Here is an 18318-nt window from a genome sequence, read left to right on the forward strand (position 1 = left end):
AGCCGATGGGACCGATGTGCTCGCTGTGTGGTTCCCTCCCCCAAATCAACAAAGAAACCATCTTATTGTTGATTTGTACCTAGCCTTCCTCAAGAAACTCTGTCTTGTCTCTGGTATGAAAGTATATCTCGGATTTTATTATGATATGCTTCGCTTGCAGACTTTGGCACTTGGTCGTTACTCCATGCTGTGAAAGCTTCTGTGTTTGCTACAACTCACTCAGCATTTGCCCTTAGGTGGCAGTCCACTGGTCAGTGACACAAGCAGTTTGCCTTCTGTGAGCTACCAAGGTAGAACTTGGACAAATTTTTGGTATCTGCTGGGGATACTATTCTGGCGTGTAACAGTATATACAGCACAAAATCTATCCTAACTGCTTTCATGTTGACCATTTTTTATAGTGAAAAAGCAATATTTGATTTACTTGAAATAATTCTGGTAATTAGTTAGATGGCTACCAGCATTTAGTTCACTAGTCTGTTAACTATTGTCAAGTTTAACTCACTGAAGTTCATTAAATGGAGACTAAGAGTATTAAATTGCAGTTCATTAAAGCCTGTTGTATTGCTCTGTTCAAGTTCCTGTTGTGAACTGAGAAAACAGGATTAATAATAATAATAATAATAATAATTAAAATAAAAAGATCTTCTTTGATACCAGTTTGTGTTTGTAGACCCACACCTCGGTACCTCATAGAGCTGGAAATGTTAACAAGACGGTTGCTGTAGAATTGTGTATGCTCCACGCCACTGCAACTACTGTTTTTTTTATTGTTTTTATTTTTTTATTTTTTATTTTTTTTATTTTTTATTTTTTAAATGCTGGAACTTTAAAAAGGATTTAGCAGGGCACTTCAAACACATTGGTGACTACCGTACAATGTAGTGTTCGCTATGATCACTTGTCTGCATAAGTAGGAAATTTATAATTGATGTAACAATTTAAATGGCAAAAATTCCCCATATATAAAGCCGAACCATAAGCAGGTGTGAAACCATGACCATTCCTCGCAGATTACAACTGCCTGAATGCTGCCTATCTGTAGTGGTAATTATCTCAGTAGGTATTGTTGAAGACAAATATTATATCTTTTTAAATATCCGGGATTTATTAACAGAAAACTGTTAGCTAGTTGACATTGTGACACACATGGAACACTGTGGCCCAATTCAGAGCAAAAGTAAAATCCTACATAATTCTATATGTTACACACAATGAATCGGAGATAACCTAGCACCCCAAGTAATACAGCACTCATAAGAGTTTATACATTTTTGTAGCTGCTTGCAACTAACTCAATGTTGGAAAAAGTTCATTTACAATTGTTGCACAAAAGATGCCACAAAATACACTCCTGGAAATTGAAATAAGAACACCGTGAATTCATTGTCCCAGGAAGGGGAAACTTTATTGACACATTCCTGGGGTCAGATACATCACATGATCACACTGACAGAACCACAGGCACATAGACACAGGCAACAGAGCATGCACAATGTCGGCACTAGTACAGTGTATATCCACCTTTCGCAGCAATGCAGGCTGCTATTCTCCCATGGAGACGATCGTAGAGATGCTGGATGTAGTCCTGTGGAACGGCTTGCCATGCCATTTCCACATGGCGCCTCAGTTGGACCAGCGTTCGTGCTGGACGTGCAGACCGCGTGAGACGACGCTTCATCCAGTCCCAAACATGCTCAATGGGGGACAGATCCGGAGATCTTGCTGGCCAGGGTAGTTGACTTACACCTTCTAGAGCACGTTGAGTGGCACGGGATACATGCGGACGTGCATTGTCCTGTTGGAACAGCAAGTTCCCTTGCCGGTCTAGGAATGGTAGAACGATGGGTTCGATGATGGTTTGGATGTACCGTGCACTATTCAGTGTCCCCTCGACGATCACCAGTGGTGTACGGCCAGTGTAGGAGATCGCTCCCCACACCATGATGCCGGGTGTTGGCCCTGTGTGCCTCGGTCGTATGCAGTCCTGATTGTGGCGCTCACCTGCACGGCGCCAAACACGCATACGACCATCATTGGCACCAAGGCAGAAGCGACTCTCATCGCTGAAGACGACACGTCTCCATTCGTCCCTCCATTCACGCCTGTCGCGACACCACTGGAGGCGGGCTGCACGATGTTGGGGCGTGAGCGGAAGACGGCCTAACGGTGTGCGGGACCGTAGCCCAGCTTCATGGAGACGGTTGCGAATGGTCCTCGCCGATACCCCAGGAGCAACAGTGTCCCTAATTTGCTGGGAAGTGGCGGTGCGGTCCCCTACGGCACTGCGTAGGATCCTACGGTCTTGGCGTGCATCCGTGCGTCGCTGCGGTCCGGTCCCAGGTCGACGGGCACGTGCACCTTCCGCCGACCACTGGCGACAACATCGATGTACTGTGGAGACCTCACGCCCCACGTGTTGAGCAATTCGGCGGTACGTCCACCCGGCCTCCCGCATGCCCACTATACGCCCTCGCTCAAAGTCCGTCAACTGCACATACGGTTCACGTCCACGCTGTCGCGGCATGCTACCAGTGTTAAAGATTGCGATGGAGCTCCGTATGCCACGGCAAACTGGCTGACACTGACGGCGGCGGTGCACAAATGCTGCGCAGCTAGCGCCATTCGACGGCCAACACCGCGGTTCCTGGTGTGTCCGCTGTGCCGTGCGTGTGATCATTGCTTGTACAGCTCTCTCGCAGTGTCCGGAGCAAGTATGGTGGGTCTGACACACCGGTGTCAATGTGTTCTTTTTTCCATTTCCAGGAGTGTACATATAAATAAATTCTCTCTCTGGTCTGTGACCTGTGATAGTACTATTTCATGTAGACAAATTTTAACGACATGACAAATTAATACATGTGCATCACGTCATTATATTTGGTCCATTATAAGGGGGAGTTTTTTCTGTAGGAAAATCGTCCACTTTTCTGTATGTAGAATAATTTTCATGTTTGTAGTCAGATTTCTGATTTGTCGATTTGCATTCATATTAACATGTCTCTTTTAAGTTATCTGAACTCATTTATAAAGTAACTGGAATCAAAATTTCATTTTAATCAATGATATTGGATTCAGCTGTGTTTTATTATTATGCCAATATATAGGAAATTAAATTCATGCACATTGCTATCTGGTAGTAACTAAAGGAAGTATTATCATAGAAAATATAGAATGCCCATGCTCACTGCCCCCCCCCCCCCACCCCCACCCCCCACCCCGCCCTGCATGCCTGGTTTTGTTTCAACACTCCCCTGCTGCCCCTTTTGTTACAAAGCCTGCTAGTGAAAGGAAAACACCCAGATTGAATACCACAGCCATCAAATATTTCACTTTATATAATTGAGGCCTAGTACACTGTTCTTTAGCATTCTTCTACCAATTATCGCAATTGATACATGATGATGGGTACTGGATTGACAATTTGTGAGGCACAGTGCTATGTTAATAAGCTCCAGAAACTTTTTTACATTTGCTCTGTCATCCGTGTTTATGATCATGGGGTTTGGCATATCAACCAAATCTGTTTCTTTACAGTGATACTGTGCTCAGTGTAGAACAACTTCTTCAAATAAGTGTTTCGTAATAGAGGTGAACATCAAATTTTTTGCATTAGGGTTGAAGATTGATATTGAGAGTTTAATTATAGATAGGTGGTGCCTTGGATAGCCTAATGGTAATGTGACTGCTCACAGAGAAACATGAAATCTTAATTAGAACTCAGGTTCCAGCATAAATTTGCAGTAATAGTCCCACATAGATAAACTATTATTTTAATAATTCAGTGCCAGTAGCAGTGCCAGCATGTCAAAATGAATACAGTGTGTCCGCTCGCAGTTGTAAAGGTAATGAGCAGTGACATATACTTACCTTTCCAACCATCTGTTGGACAACAATACTTCCTTCTGCTGTTAATACTTCCATCTTCTTTTCTGATTATGCTTTTTGCAGTATGTGTGTAAGTGCACTTCATACTTGTGCTGATATATCCACAAGAAGCACCAGTATTTGTTCCTGTCTCTATTCATTCCTGTCTGTGTCGTGTTCAACCACATATTGCAGGGAAGACAAGTGGCTGGAACTGAAAGACAGCTGACAGGCTGGCAGTGACATACTTCTCACTGACAGTGGAGACTGGATGAAATCATTGTGATCTGCCTAACTATGATACAGGTTTGTGACGGTTTAGATTGAAGGACAACACGCATGCTATGGAACATAAGACACAACTGCTCACAAAACTTAAATTTATTGAAAACACTATTGGAGATAGGAAAAAGTTGCAAAAGGCATTCACAGTGACAAGAGACACTAACTGTCACAGGGATGACTGCTAAAACACTATACATAGCCCATCATAGGAGAGACCACTGCGACACTGTATGTGGCCTGTCTCGGAGCAACCACTGACAGCAATCATGGTAAGCGTTAAATATATTCCATTGCACAGGCATCACTCGAACACTATATGCGACCTTTTGCTCAGGTGACCACTGAATCACAGCACAGAACATGTTGTAATGTACACAAGAACCAGCACACTTTGGTTTGTGTCTGTACGAGTGCAAGTACATGCAGGTCCAGTGGTGGTGACACATCACATTCTGCCTGCTCCATAATTCTTTTGGGACCCCCCCCCCCCCCCCCCCCACCCCCCAAATTGGACTTGGACAGAAATCGGATGCCACACTCGCAACTTTATAATTAGAATCTTGTTTTTCAACTAGTATGTGGGATGTCCCATCCATGTACTAGCAGTTCCATGCTGTGGTTGACGCTTTAAGCTTGCAGCTTGACTAAGTGTGCTTGTGAAATACCACTTCCAGTACGAGTTTTGTGGGGTTTTATGGTCTTGGCTGTCTAGTGAACAAAGTTTCATCTATGTTTTAAAATGTTGCTTAATGTCACTGGTCATTGTTTGCATACCCCTTTCATTATCAGTTTAGTTCCAAATTACATGTTATAAGCAGTTAGTGATGCCCAGGTTCCTTACCTACGTGCATCCGTTTTTTAAGGAAAAGAAATAAAGTAATCAAATGAGATTAAGCATTTTTATTTAATGACAAGCAAAATTATTTGTTAGAGTATAGTTATCGCACAATATTTTGTATATTAGTAAAATTATAAGTAATTATTGTGAATACAAACAGTGTTTCTACCAGTGATGTAAATGTACCTATTGGTAGCAGTATTATATTTGTTATTAGGTCTGCAACACAGGCTTGCACATATAAGGTTAAATAGAGTAAAAGACTATTTTCAAGAATATGAAACTTAAGAGATTCCATGTAGGTGCAACATTGAATAGACTATAAAAAGTGTGTATCTGAAGGTAAATGAGGGTAACAACAGCATGGCAGTCAGAGATGATGTAATAATTGATAGATATGGTATGCAAACAGTAATGCTACCCACATAGTGGTTGTCGTTGTTTGCATTATATATTTGTATATTATTGTTTACACAGGCTTAAAGGAGCCAAGTTGAGCATGTTAATAAGTGATTTAGTTTTTTTGTGTGTGTTTAAGCTACAGTAAGTAGAGTCCTATCACTTTGTCAGTAAAGCATAGACTCGCTCACTACTTCTGTTTTTGAACTTCTTTTGAAGTGCTAATTTGTGAGAAGATGTGGGTTTATTTGTGAAATTGTGATTGGTTTTACTAATAAAATTAAATGATTCATCTTTTAAGACTTTATCTGTTCACTCATTCTTTTGAAGCCTTTACAGTTAACTGAAAAATCTCAATCAGTATCAGAGCAGTTAGAAATTATTTTGAAATAGCTATTATAGAGGGCTCAAGTTATATACCATTGTCAAACAAGCACCTTTGCTTCACAGAGAAAAGCATCTACCCACTGTGATTACCTTTTAACAAGCAAGTTACAAAGAAATGAAGGCTGATTAAATCTGAGGAGGAAGCAGTTTGAGGTGAATGTTGATTCGGATACATGATCTTCGTCTTTATAATTGTGCTGATGAAGACTTCATTCTGTACATGTTTTAATGTAGATTCGCACAATTTTAAATAAAGTGCTCTTTAAGCTACATTGTGTGTTTCTGTATCAGTTGGGCTAAAAGTGCATACATACCGTCAAATGGGTTGAAGTTGACCCCTGGGGTGAAGTTGCCTAAAAAGTTTTAAGAAACATTTTATGTTGACTAACTGTGCATTGGTGGTGAAAACTGTTATTTTAGTTGTTATATTTGCTGCGTGGAAGTTCTTAATTTACGACAGTGACCAAATGTGTAGTGTTCTGAACCTGTATCTGAATACTAATAGTTATCAGGAGCACTGATTCTTCAGCTTTTTTAGTGAGCTAAAACTGTTATTCATGTGACTGACACAAAATATTTCAGTGTGTCTAAGTCCTATGTATATCATGCCCTGAGCCTTCACAGTGATAAATAGATCAGCAACAAAAGTTAATCCTTTATAATTTCCTTTTACTAAAACATGAGGAAAACTTTCAAATGCGTACAAATTTTCAAATTCTTGGTAGGATCTGGGTGAAGTTGACCACCTGAGAAGCTTGGGAAGAAGTTGGATGAGCGGTTTCCTTGTGAACTATACGATAATAACAAGAATGTGACCTAAAGAACTTGGCGACAATGTGACACAGTGGCTGCAGCAACAGTTGTATGTAAAAGTTAGTTTTGGGGTGAGGACATGATTGTTGCAAGAGTCAGTATGCTGATGTATGAATTTGTGACATAGGCTGCAGTTCAGCTTGTTGCATCATACAGTTGAGATTGAAGAATTGTCAGTGTGCAAATGCCATGTGCTTATAAAAGTAAAATGCATGAACTGAAGAAATATAGCCACGATATTTATTATTACATATTACCATCAAATATGGTGAAGTTGGCTGAGAAAGGGGAGGGAGGGGGGCAGTTTCAAATGTTTTTAAAAGGTGCCCAAATTCAATAGTTTGAAGATGGGGACATTCCCTCCCTCTCTTCCCCCCCCCCTCCCTCCCTCCCCTCTTTCTTTTTTAAAGTTGACATGTCAGGGTTCAATATACAGTGAAAACATTTTTTTCATAAAGCAAAATTGTGATTACATTTTTTGTCCTTAAACTTCGTTTGTATGGTACTGTGGTATTGCTGTTAAATGTCAGAGTTATTTTTCAATTATTGCTAAAGTTTCAGAACAGTTCAGTCACCCTAGCTTCATAAAGAATCCGCTAGTATCACAACATATATAATCAGTCAGATTCATCCCCAAGTGGGTTGAAGTTGACAAACACTTTTTTTCCCTGATCAGTTAGATAAAAAGGTAATAAAGACCAAACATTTTATTACTACGGCTCAGTACCTATGCTCTGAAATTAAAACCAATACATATTGATTTTATTTATTTCAGAAATATTTAAGTTTAAAATCGAAAATCGATTCAGCTTCACCCCATTTGATGGTACAACTACTTTGACAAGTATTGTGTGCAGTGAAATTAAGTTATTAAGGAATTGTTCTCATTACTGCTTCGCTGTTTTAGGAGACTTTTGTAGTAAGAGTAGACTCTTTCATATTTACACAGTAATCCTGTTGCTTCCACAGAACTCTGCACTGGAGACTCACATTCTTTTCTATTTATTCTGCTGCAGTACATTTGTAGTAGTTTACACAGTCAGACTTCTTAAAGACTGAGAAAAGTGATTCGTGGGGATGAGGTAGCAAGGAAGTAGGGTGGTATAGAGGGTGGTCACAAGAGTGGATTTGAGTAGGATGATTGGATCTGTTTACTATGAAGCTGGAGTGTGGTTTATAAGATGTACAGTCTTCTCAACAGACTGTGTGTTCACCAGAAGAAGGAATGATAAAAAGAGAATTGCTGTATGAAACAGTTGATGGTAGTAGAAGAAGAAACAGACAGCACATGTATAATGATTGAAAATTGTTGGCATGATGGGGAGTGAGGTGAAGTAGGGAAACAGAAGAGGAACTCAATACAAATGAGCTCAGTAATATGTAACTCTCAGGTTGAATCCTGAGTAGTTTTGTGAGCTTTTGTGCATGTAACAAGTTACACCGAGTGACATGACTTTTGTGGATGTGAAAATATCAGAGTTCATTACACTGCAAATTAGATGCTACACTGCAGGTTCACCATAATGATTGATGAGCCATTTCATGGGAAAATAAAGAGAGAGATATTCATTCGAATCAACCATTTTTTGACGAGTTTCTTCACTTGCAAAGCATTTATGCTCTTAGTGCTGTGTTAAATGATATATTTATATCTTTTTGGTTTATTGTTAATTACGTATCTTACATTTACTGTAAATGAACAATATTACTGTGTTTCAATAGTCTTTACTCCAAAAGTATTTGAGAGAGAGAGAGAGAGAGAGAGAGAGAGAGAGAGAGAGAGATTTGTCAGCTGTTTGGTTACTAGCCAGTATGGTTCTTCAGGCACTATTGTTTTGTGTTAGATGTATCTTAAGAAAAATCTAACCTATCTTAATCCATAAATGCAACTTAATATTGCAAGCTGCTCAGTCGTGAACATTTTAAAACACGTGTTGTCATTATACTTCAGTATACCTTGCATTAAAATTACAATCCCAGGAAGGAGCAAATAACATAATTGTATTTATTGTGCATGTACAGTACAGCAGCATCAGTTCACAGTTAAATTTGCAGGTGATTTGGTGGTATCAAGGGTTGATGTTTAGTAAACATAGTTGCCATTTCTGGCACGAACAGTAGGGCTAATCCTGTAGTACTTTTGAGCTAAACTTAACTTGGATGACAGATAAATGTACATTATTCCTTGCTCCTCAATCCCTATGTCAGAGTTAATCAATAACAGTGGTTAGCAAGTGCTGGCAGTACCAACCTCCTGCCAACATATTAGATGATGGATCAATAGAACTTGCTGGTCAGGACAACAGTTGAATTGCCTCTGTGTCAAATTAGCTCAGGATATTGTGGGCAACATGTGGTATTGTGTTACTTTGTAGAAAAATGTCACAGAGACATTGAAGATACGACACAGCCACTGGCTTTAACACATCAGGGGTATAACACCACCTGTCCAATTTGCTAGCTGTGGTGTTGTACCCTCCATACCATCACATAAGGTGCTGGGCCCTTATGATGATGAAAATGACAGCATTCATTCTAGCTAGAGTCTCCACGCACATGGGTAATTCTGTCATGAAGCTGTAAGCAGAGCTGAGACTGAAAAGATGATGTTTGGCCACTCTTTTATCTTTACTTACGTGGGGGCAGTATAGGATGCTGCTAAGTGAAATGCATAGAAGATAGTGCATAAGGGAAGTGCAAAGCCATGGAAATAGCTAAGGAAAGTAAGATATATGCGAGATAGAATGGACTAGAAATAATGAACATGTGCATTTCAGAAAAGCTGCCTTTGCACATGGTTGTGGTTGGGGATGGGGATAGGAGAGGGAGGATACTAATTAAGAGACGGATGATGGTGGTTAGGAGGCACAGAGTGGTGCTGAGGAGATGGCTGGTAAATTATTTATTTATCATACGATGACAGGAGAAATGTTACACATAATTTACAACAAATATATACGTTTCTACACAGATATATACAATCTCAAGTCTGTAATCGATTCATAGCTCTAATTCCAGACCTGAAGTCCAGTTAGAAGCTTCCACAGAAAAATTGTGAAGATCTTGCATTCACTATTTGTATGCTCTTGAGGGAACATTCAAATGTTATGTGGATATACTGTTTGCTGCTCTTTGCCGCAGGCACATTCAGGGGAAGACTTCCAGGGATGGTGCTGAGGGGACAGATGGGGGATGAAGCAACTGGTGGTGGTGGTGGTGGTCCAGCCTCACGTATAGAATTATGACCCATCAGTTTTGCATCAGTTTACTGGATCTCTGAAACTTTTGCTCAGTTTGTTTCATTACAGTTAAGTAAAAGGGTAGAATATTGCATATAAAATGGTTATGGGTTTTACAAGAACTGAATGCTTCTTGGAATGCATTTTCGTGAGTCTTTGTAGTACTACCTGCGATTCTGTTTGAATCTCCTCAGCTGCATGAAATCTTCTGCTTTTTAACTTGAGATTCATTCTGGCGAATAAGTGTCACTTGGTGCCAGATTGAGTGAATTTCATGGATGAGGAGCAACTGTATGTTTTTCGACAAACTCCTGTGTGATCAATGCAGCAAGTGACCTTGCATTGTCATGATGGGGGAACCACCCATGCACTATTTTCATCGGACAAAATCCTCTGACGTGTTCTGTAATGCAGCCCCAAGATATTGCATACATCCATGATGGTCTGCCTGCAATCTTCCAGCACTGTATTCCAAACAGTAGTGACTTTTCAGGAATAATGGCAGTTGATGGCTGTTATGAATGGGAATTGTCATTAAACAATGTTTTGCCATGTTAGAAACATTTAAAACAGTCATAAGTTTGGCTGTGACTTAATGCATCTTCCCCAAATGCTTGCTTCAGCATGTCATGTGTTTCAGGTAGTGGTTTTTCAGAATCTGTTACTGAGGTTTATGCGCACATATTGTTCCCAGACACCCATCATTGTCAGTTTTGCAAGATACGCAAGCCACCAGAATGGAGAAATATCCATAAAAACTAAATGCGACCACCTAGCCTATAGCTGACTTTCAAAGAATGTACGAGGTACCACCTGGTTGTGTTTCATCATACTAGCTGGACTTCACCAGCTACACATACATTACAGAGTCCTTCAGGGTAGCACCTCATAGTATAGTGTGATAAATTTTTAAATGACAGAGTATGCAGTTAAAGCAAAGCTTAGGAGACATTGATAGATTTAATGGACATTAAGTAAATTTGAAACGTAAGTGTGTGTGTGTGTGTGTGTGTGTGTGTGTGTGTGTGTGTGTGTGTGTTTCAGGTAGAGTTTTATTGTACTAATGCAGTGCAATGATACACATGACACACACACTGTGTACTCATTCTTCAATGCATACAGCTTCAATGCATACATTTTATGAACATCATCAGGTTGGAGAATGATTATTCTTTGTGTTCTTGTTAACAAATCCCAGAAATTTTGTTAGTGCTTCTTTAGATACTCACATGACATCTTTATATGCAGAAAGAACACTGGTAAACATTTCAAAGATTCTGGAGTGTCCAGAGTATTTGTGTTGTTTCAGGTAGTTCTTTTTGTGAACGTTTCAGTATATCAACAAACAGACTAAATAAGAGTGTAAGTATCAAAGGAAATCGGCTTGAGTTTTTGAAACCAAAACTAATTTTTCTTAATTTAAGCTGTTCCGTTTGTAGTCAGCATTGTAACAACCATATATGCAAAGACAGTGATTTTCTGAACGTCTGCTTCTATTTTAAGAGTTATTCTCTGTTTCTGCGCTCTGATTTTCGAGTGACTAATTGTCTATAGTGAACCATTCAGAATTTTTTTTAGACTTGTCAGTTTTTACTGTATATGCATCTGATGACACTGGGAAATATAGTGGTAGCACTGTAAAATGCAGCGCATTGATGAGTATTTTATAGCTTTTTGGTTCTAAGCTTCTTTTCTTCCCATGCTTGGCATCTCATATCACTCATCTCATTTGGGGAAGGGCTGCTTTCAGAGCTACATTTCTTGTTTGTCTTCAGTAGTATCACAATGTGATGCGACACATATTGCACTGCCCATAACTGTTACAGATGAAGACAGAGCAGCCCTAGACCAGAAAATTCTTGTTCCAGTTCTGCGAAGCAGTAGTAACACATCAGATACTGTAGTATTATGACTCAGCTTTATGAAATTTAAAATTGTGTGGTTTGTAAACCAAATGGTTTCCAGTACTGGAAGCAATGTTAAAAAACTGCTAAGAAGAAAGGTATTAAAGCCTTTTTTGATTATATAATAGGACAAAGAGTTTATGGAATTTTCAAGAAGATATTCTCATGGTCACTCAGTAGCCTTTGTTTAATTCTTCTCCTTCAGGCAGTAGTGGGGCATTGAAGCGGACAGATTACAAGAAAGAATGACATTTTGTTGTTCAAGAATATGACTGAGCAAATTGTGAACGATTTATTTTCATTTGACATAATTACAAAACACTTAGACATTAACTAGTATCAGTTTACAGCGGCCATCATCAGAACTGTAAAATGAAAGCAGCAAATTGTGATCACAATGAACTGTAGTGCTTAGGCTGATACTGGTTAAGATTTTGTAGTATTTTGTGACTGTCAAATGAAAATAGTGTGTTAACGAAGTGGATAGATTTAGTCATAAATTACGCATTTCCATGGTGTGGAACACCTTATCAAGTAAAATGACTCTGGTTTTTTAAGCTTCTCATCTGTGCAGAAAAAGGTATGCACTTCACACCTCTTCATCATTGATTGTGATGAATTATATACATCAAAAGTGCGTAGTGTATGTAATGTGACTTCAACTATTTTTGTGTATTACCCATTATTGTTTGAACGTCAGTTACTGTATCAGATTACCCCAACATTCTGATTCTCTCTAGTTACAAGAGCAATCTTTCACTTCCCTCCAGTCCCACATTTCTTTCTTGTTTCCACCACACTCACTCTCGTGTCTCCACACCTAACCTGTTTCTCCTCCTCCTCCGACACCCTTCTTCCTCCTCATTATACATTCCCTCCTCTTTTTGTAACCAAGAAAGTGATAGACACTTGAATCATATTTTAGAGAGTCTTGTATGAAAACTACATCTGAGGATTTAGATTTAGGTTTGCTCTATCTTTGAAGATTACTTCAAGCCAATGTTTAGGTGGTTTATCACAGTAGATAATAATAGTTAATTACTCTCCATATTTATCGAGGGCACAGTCTATGATGATGATGATGATGATGATGATGATGATGATGACACTAGAAGTATATTAATCTAATCTGTATTTCTTCTTGTGTTACTCCTAGCCATTTCCAATACAGTTATTGACTGCTGCTCTTCCTCAATTTCTCCCCCTTGTGTGCTTCTCTTTTTCCACTGAATAGAGGTATTGGGGTATTTCTCCCAAAAAATGAGGGTACTGGATTTTTCCTTATCTGTGACTCATTATGCAAATACTAATTGTAGCTACACCCATTACACCATTTTATGATATCCCCATAAGGACACTGAAAGAAATTTTTCTTACGCTGTTTGATCCTAGGAGGTAGGAGACTTGAGCCTCTTCATTAATACTATTCTGAAATTGTGGAAGGCTCATACAAGTTTAAATATTTTTTATGCCATCATAATTAGGTAGGAAAGGTTTTGGTTAACTTAGTGAACTGTCACCTTGCAGAATTTTCCAGTCCTGAGTGCTTCTTAGTTGTCTTCAACTTAATTTCAGAGATGGATAAACAACAGTCTTCCCTAGACAGATGTCACCTGGAAGTTTTCTGTTGTAACTTTTTAGATATCTCGTTTGCTACATAGTGAATAATATTCTTTGACAACACTGTTATTTGGACCTCTGATGATGTCTTTCACCATCTGCCATTACTGTTCTATTTTTACTTTGGGTGTCACTATGGGCAAACCTGTCAGTTTTTAACGGGTGAAGGAAATCCCTCAGTAGTATCTTCTGCAGTACTATCTTAGCCATTGCCACCAATAGCACTATTTTCTTAATTAGGATTCAAGTGTAGTGTCCATGATTTCACTTTGTGTGGTTCCTCCCATAACTCTGAAGCGGCTAAACATCAGTTGCAGATGATGATTAAAGGAGTGAAGTGCAGAAGTGAACTGGCTTCAGATTCTCAGTGGGAAGTAATTATATGCTCTTGTGCATCAAAACAACTCTCCTGCCTGTGAAAACTCTTATATATATATATATATATATATATATTAATGAGCCCAAGCAGGAGAACAATATTGGCAGTGATGCTGATTGCTCCCATTGTTTCTTGACTATCCACTTAGTAAATAATGCATCTGAGATGCACATATTTTGTGACCTTGAGGACATTGGAGTAGGTAATACACATTTACACTATGAAATCCCACTTGTTCCAGTGCCTGGCATGCACGTAAAGCCATTCTGTGCATGTGACAATAATGGAGAATAAACTAGTACACACTCCTATGTACAGATGATTAGCATGGAGGTATTATATGGCTATGTTTTGGAGAACGTAGGAATTCAGCCAATGAAGACTTGATAGAGTTCACAGCAAAAAGAGACTAGCATACCACACATTGGATGTTCTCATACATATAGTGATATTGCTGTTGAGGCACAGGTTTAAGTGTCAGTGGGAGCAATACAGCGCCTATCTATAAGTGAGGGTTAAGAAATTACATTTGGTGAAGCCAACTTCCCAATCATAGTGTTGCTCTTTCCAGTCGCTAAGGCGAGGCAGTCCTCCTAACATGCTTCTGGATTGGCCACATACCTCACACTTTTTCATTTGAACATTTGCACCTGTCCCAAAGCAATGTGATGTAATACTTAGTGTACACACATTTCTTGTTGTAGGAATTTTAGTTATTTTATTGTCAGTATTATTTCTATTTGTGTGTGTGTGTGTGTGTGTGTGTGTGTGTGTGTGTGTGTGAGAGAGAGAGAGAGAGAGAGAGAGAGAGAGAGAGAGAGAGAGAGATATTACCTTTAGGAAGTTGTTGCAATCTTTCTTTGTTCACAGACTGAGTGCGGGTGTCAGTTTACATCAAAACTGGAAGGAATGTTCAAAGATATGACTGTATCAAACACAATAATGGAAGAATTCAAGGACCATGTCATGACATCAGGGGTATGTGTGAATTACCTATTTTACTGGCACAACGATTTGCGTAGTTGAACATTTCCAAGTATTGGAAAAAAAAAGTATGCAATGAACAGCACTAGTATTAAACATCTTCACTTCTCAGTATTGTTACTTATTGAAGGAAATATTGTTTCTGTTTTCTGTATGATATTTAATGAATTTGTCTGAAGTTAACAAAGAAACTGTCACATCGGACTGAAGTTGAATGCTTTTCTGTTACGTAGATGGATCGATGTAGTATTTAAAGAACAGGCTTGACAGCTGCAGTTTGCATTAATTCAGTAGTGTAAATGTAACTGACGTATATCAGCTTTTCTGTTCTTGACTCAAAATAAATGTTAAAAGAATTTGATTCCTTGCACAGGTTATAAATAATGTAGAGTGCAAGTGTTATCAGTATGTTGTGCACTTGTAGACAGTAAAGGTCATATTAGAAGAATCACTTTGTAGTCACTGAAGGCTTTTGTTATTAGACCATACGACATACTTACACACTCCAAAATATTCGTGGGAGGGGAGATAAGTTTCTGCCCCCTAAATCCATTAAGTTACATGACCTACAGACAGAGTCAGTGATGAAAGTTATGCTGTACATCAAATATGGTATTAGTATTTTTATTGACAGCAGCTTTTGCTAATGACCAAATCAAACTGGCACATCACTGAAGCTACTGCCTGTCAGACAAAATTAAATGTCATATAATTCAAACTCTATTCTGTCCTTCCCTGTCATAAGTTTCCACAAAGGAATGGAAGGTCTTGTAAACCAGAGTAGTTTAGATTAGATTTACTTTCATTCCAATTGATCCATAGTGAGGATGTCCTCCAGGATGTAGGACATGTCAGAAAAACAATAGTACATGACAAATATTTACAAATGAAACAAATAAGATAATGTACCTTCCACAGGTCCTAAGTGGAATGATCGTAATTTTTTTAAATGAACACTATGTGAAAGAATCATTTTACAAACACTCATTTACTAAGATCGCATTAATGCACTGAATTTAAAATGTAAAAAAGTGTTTTTTTTATTTTATTTATAGGGTAACAAACATATAATGGATCTAGTACAATACTTATTTAAAATGAACACATTACTGCACTAAAATGGTTCAGAAGTTAGATTGTACTTACTTACTTACTTACACACACACACACACACACACACACACACACACACACACACACAAACAAATCGGTTTGTTCTACTGAGAAATTCATCAATGGAGTAGAAGGAGTTGGCCACCAATAAATCCTTTAGGCTTCTCATAAATTGAATTTCATTGGTTGTTACACTTTTTATGACTGCTGGCAAGTTACTGAAAATGTGTGTTCCTGAATAATGCACACTTTTTGTACAAGAGTAAGTGACTTTGAATGCTTATGAAGCATATTATTGAGTAAAAAGACCTTGTTTCACAAAGTGCCTAGCATCCAGGGCACGTTGGTCTATCGATTACTCATACAATTTTGAACGCATCCCTGTTGGTTTTTGGACATTCTGATCAAATTGTATATTGATTTCTGAATGAATCGTAAGTTGATTTTTGAATGTGTGCATAGTGTACGTGATGTCTCTGCCAGGGGAATCCCTGTCGTATCTAGAAATAAACTTTTCTGCAAACAAAAGGGGACGGGTCTACGTGCAATACACGCCGTCGACTTCTTTGACACTGCAGTAAGATTTGTGTACACACGTAAGGGTAAATGACAGTCACTGTTTATGTGGTTGACTGGGTTTGCAAATGATCAGCGTTCTTATAATTACTAGAGAATTCCGTAGTTTCATACTACCAGAGTGGAAATAATCGAATAACAGGCAACAAAGATTACGTATTGTCTTCTCAGTGATCCAAGAAAACGAAATTTTGACAGAAAATTTTTGGCCAGACCGCTACACTACTAAGGGCCAGTTATACAGTCTCCGGCTAGCAGCCGCTAAAGTTCTATTCTGGAGGTAACGAGGAAAATGGGTTGTACAAACATGTAATAACGCCTAACCGGAGAATAAATGTGGGATGACTAAACCGGTGATTGTGGCAGGTTTTGTGAAGTTAACCAGAGAATAAATTTTGACCCTGGCAGGAATAATTACAGAATTAGTGATGACAAGATTGTTCGTTAGAATGAGGAAGGAGAAGAAATGGGGACTCCCACAAATTGCGGAAGAATATGATGATTCCAAATTTATATAAAAATTTCGTACTACTACTTTTCGATCTCATACTTCAGAAGCTAGAGAGTATGAATGAAATGTGAAACTATTTCCTAACATAAAACTTTTTGCTTGTAGTAGGCCTAATAGGCATTTGATATTGGTACTTCGTGAATTATATTCTGTCGTGTTATAAAAATGACCATTTGTGCCAAAACAGTCTTGTTTATTTGGTGTGTGTAACAATTGCTGGAATATTAGGCAGGCCTATTTCGTTTTATCTAGCAGACAGTGACAAAATACATGTAATCAAATCGAGAATCCACACCAGTCTTGGGTACTATTCATATTAATGGATTTTCTAGTATTAGACAATGACATTTCGTTTTTTCATGTAGCAAAACGTTGACGAACTTTGATGAGGTAATAGGTTCTTTCTTAGAAAGGAAAGCACACCATGTAAAGTTGTAGCAAGATTAGAGAGGAAAAAATGCTAGGACTTCTAGATTGAAGAAATGTGTACTGTCTTGCTTGTCTCCTGTCTTTACTGGTTTTATGTATCCTATATTTAATTTTATGTCACTCAAAACAGCAAGTTATTAGCTAATAGGCAATAAAGAGTGCAAATTTTCTAAAGAATTCTTGTTCTTCTGGTTACAAATAATCCCATCCGCTATTAATTGTGAGTTTATTATTTTAAGAGGGGCTGGATGCCAAACTGGCCGACTGGGGCAGGAGAGGCAACACATGACATTTTAAATTTCCACTGGCCTGAATATAGTTTGATGGCACCCATTACAAAATATTACACATTTGAATTTCACAGTGCGAAATACAGAGGCGTGCGATGGAAAAATGCTGTGTGAAGAGGTGTGGCACTTCACTTCGGCACACTTAGACCAAATAACATGTTTTACATTCCCTGAAACATATGTTTTATGTATCAGATTCTTCAGAAAGATGTGCGCTACAAAATGAAGATTTTTTGAAAAGTCGATTTTTTAAATTTTTGGCGTCCTGCCTCAAACGCTCGAGGAAGAGGGAGCGCCACTATCTAATATTGTCCCCGTTCGGAAATGTCATGGATCTGAACCTAATGCACAGAGCAGTCTGAGTTGTTGTGGGGAGATGGTAGTCTCCACGTGACCCATGTTTAAGTGATTTTGTTGTTTCCTCTTCGTTTATTGCTCTCACGTCAAATGAAAACAAAATGGATTTCTGTGGCCGGCAGCTATCAAGTGAATTAAAATTCATTCACATAATTATGGAAGGCTAAAATACGTTATTAGTTTCAGATTTTGTTTCCACCTTTCTGACAGGCAAGCGTTAATCGCCTTGCAAAAGAATGAAGGTTTTTTTTTTGTTGGTTTGTTAAAGAAATCGACTTTTATTAATCTTTTCTGCTGAGGCCAAGTTATTTCAAACGAAGTGTTTAA

The 18318-nt window shown here is 38.6% G+C and overlaps 1 protein-coding gene across 1 annotated transcript in view; it reads left to right on the top strand.

Annotated features, from left to right (window-relative positions):
* Positions 1 to 18318, top strand: part of LOC124775040 (cullin-3) — a 259802-nt gene that overhangs the window by 195115 nt on the left and 46369 nt on the right. The window contains exon 9 of the mRNA XM_047249818.1: positions 14602 to 14709. Coding sequence (XP_047105774.1) covers positions 14602 to 14709 — 108 coding nt within the window. The remainder of the gene's footprint in view (positions 1 to 14601; positions 14710 to 18318) is intronic.

Source organism: Schistocerca piceifrons, chromosome 2, assembly GCF_021461385.2.
Source record: "Schistocerca piceifrons isolate TAMUIC-IGC-003096 chromosome 2, iqSchPice1.1, whole genome shotgun sequence".
Lineage (NCBI taxonomy): Eukaryota > Metazoa > Arthropoda > Insecta > Orthoptera > Acrididae > Schistocerca > Schistocerca piceifrons.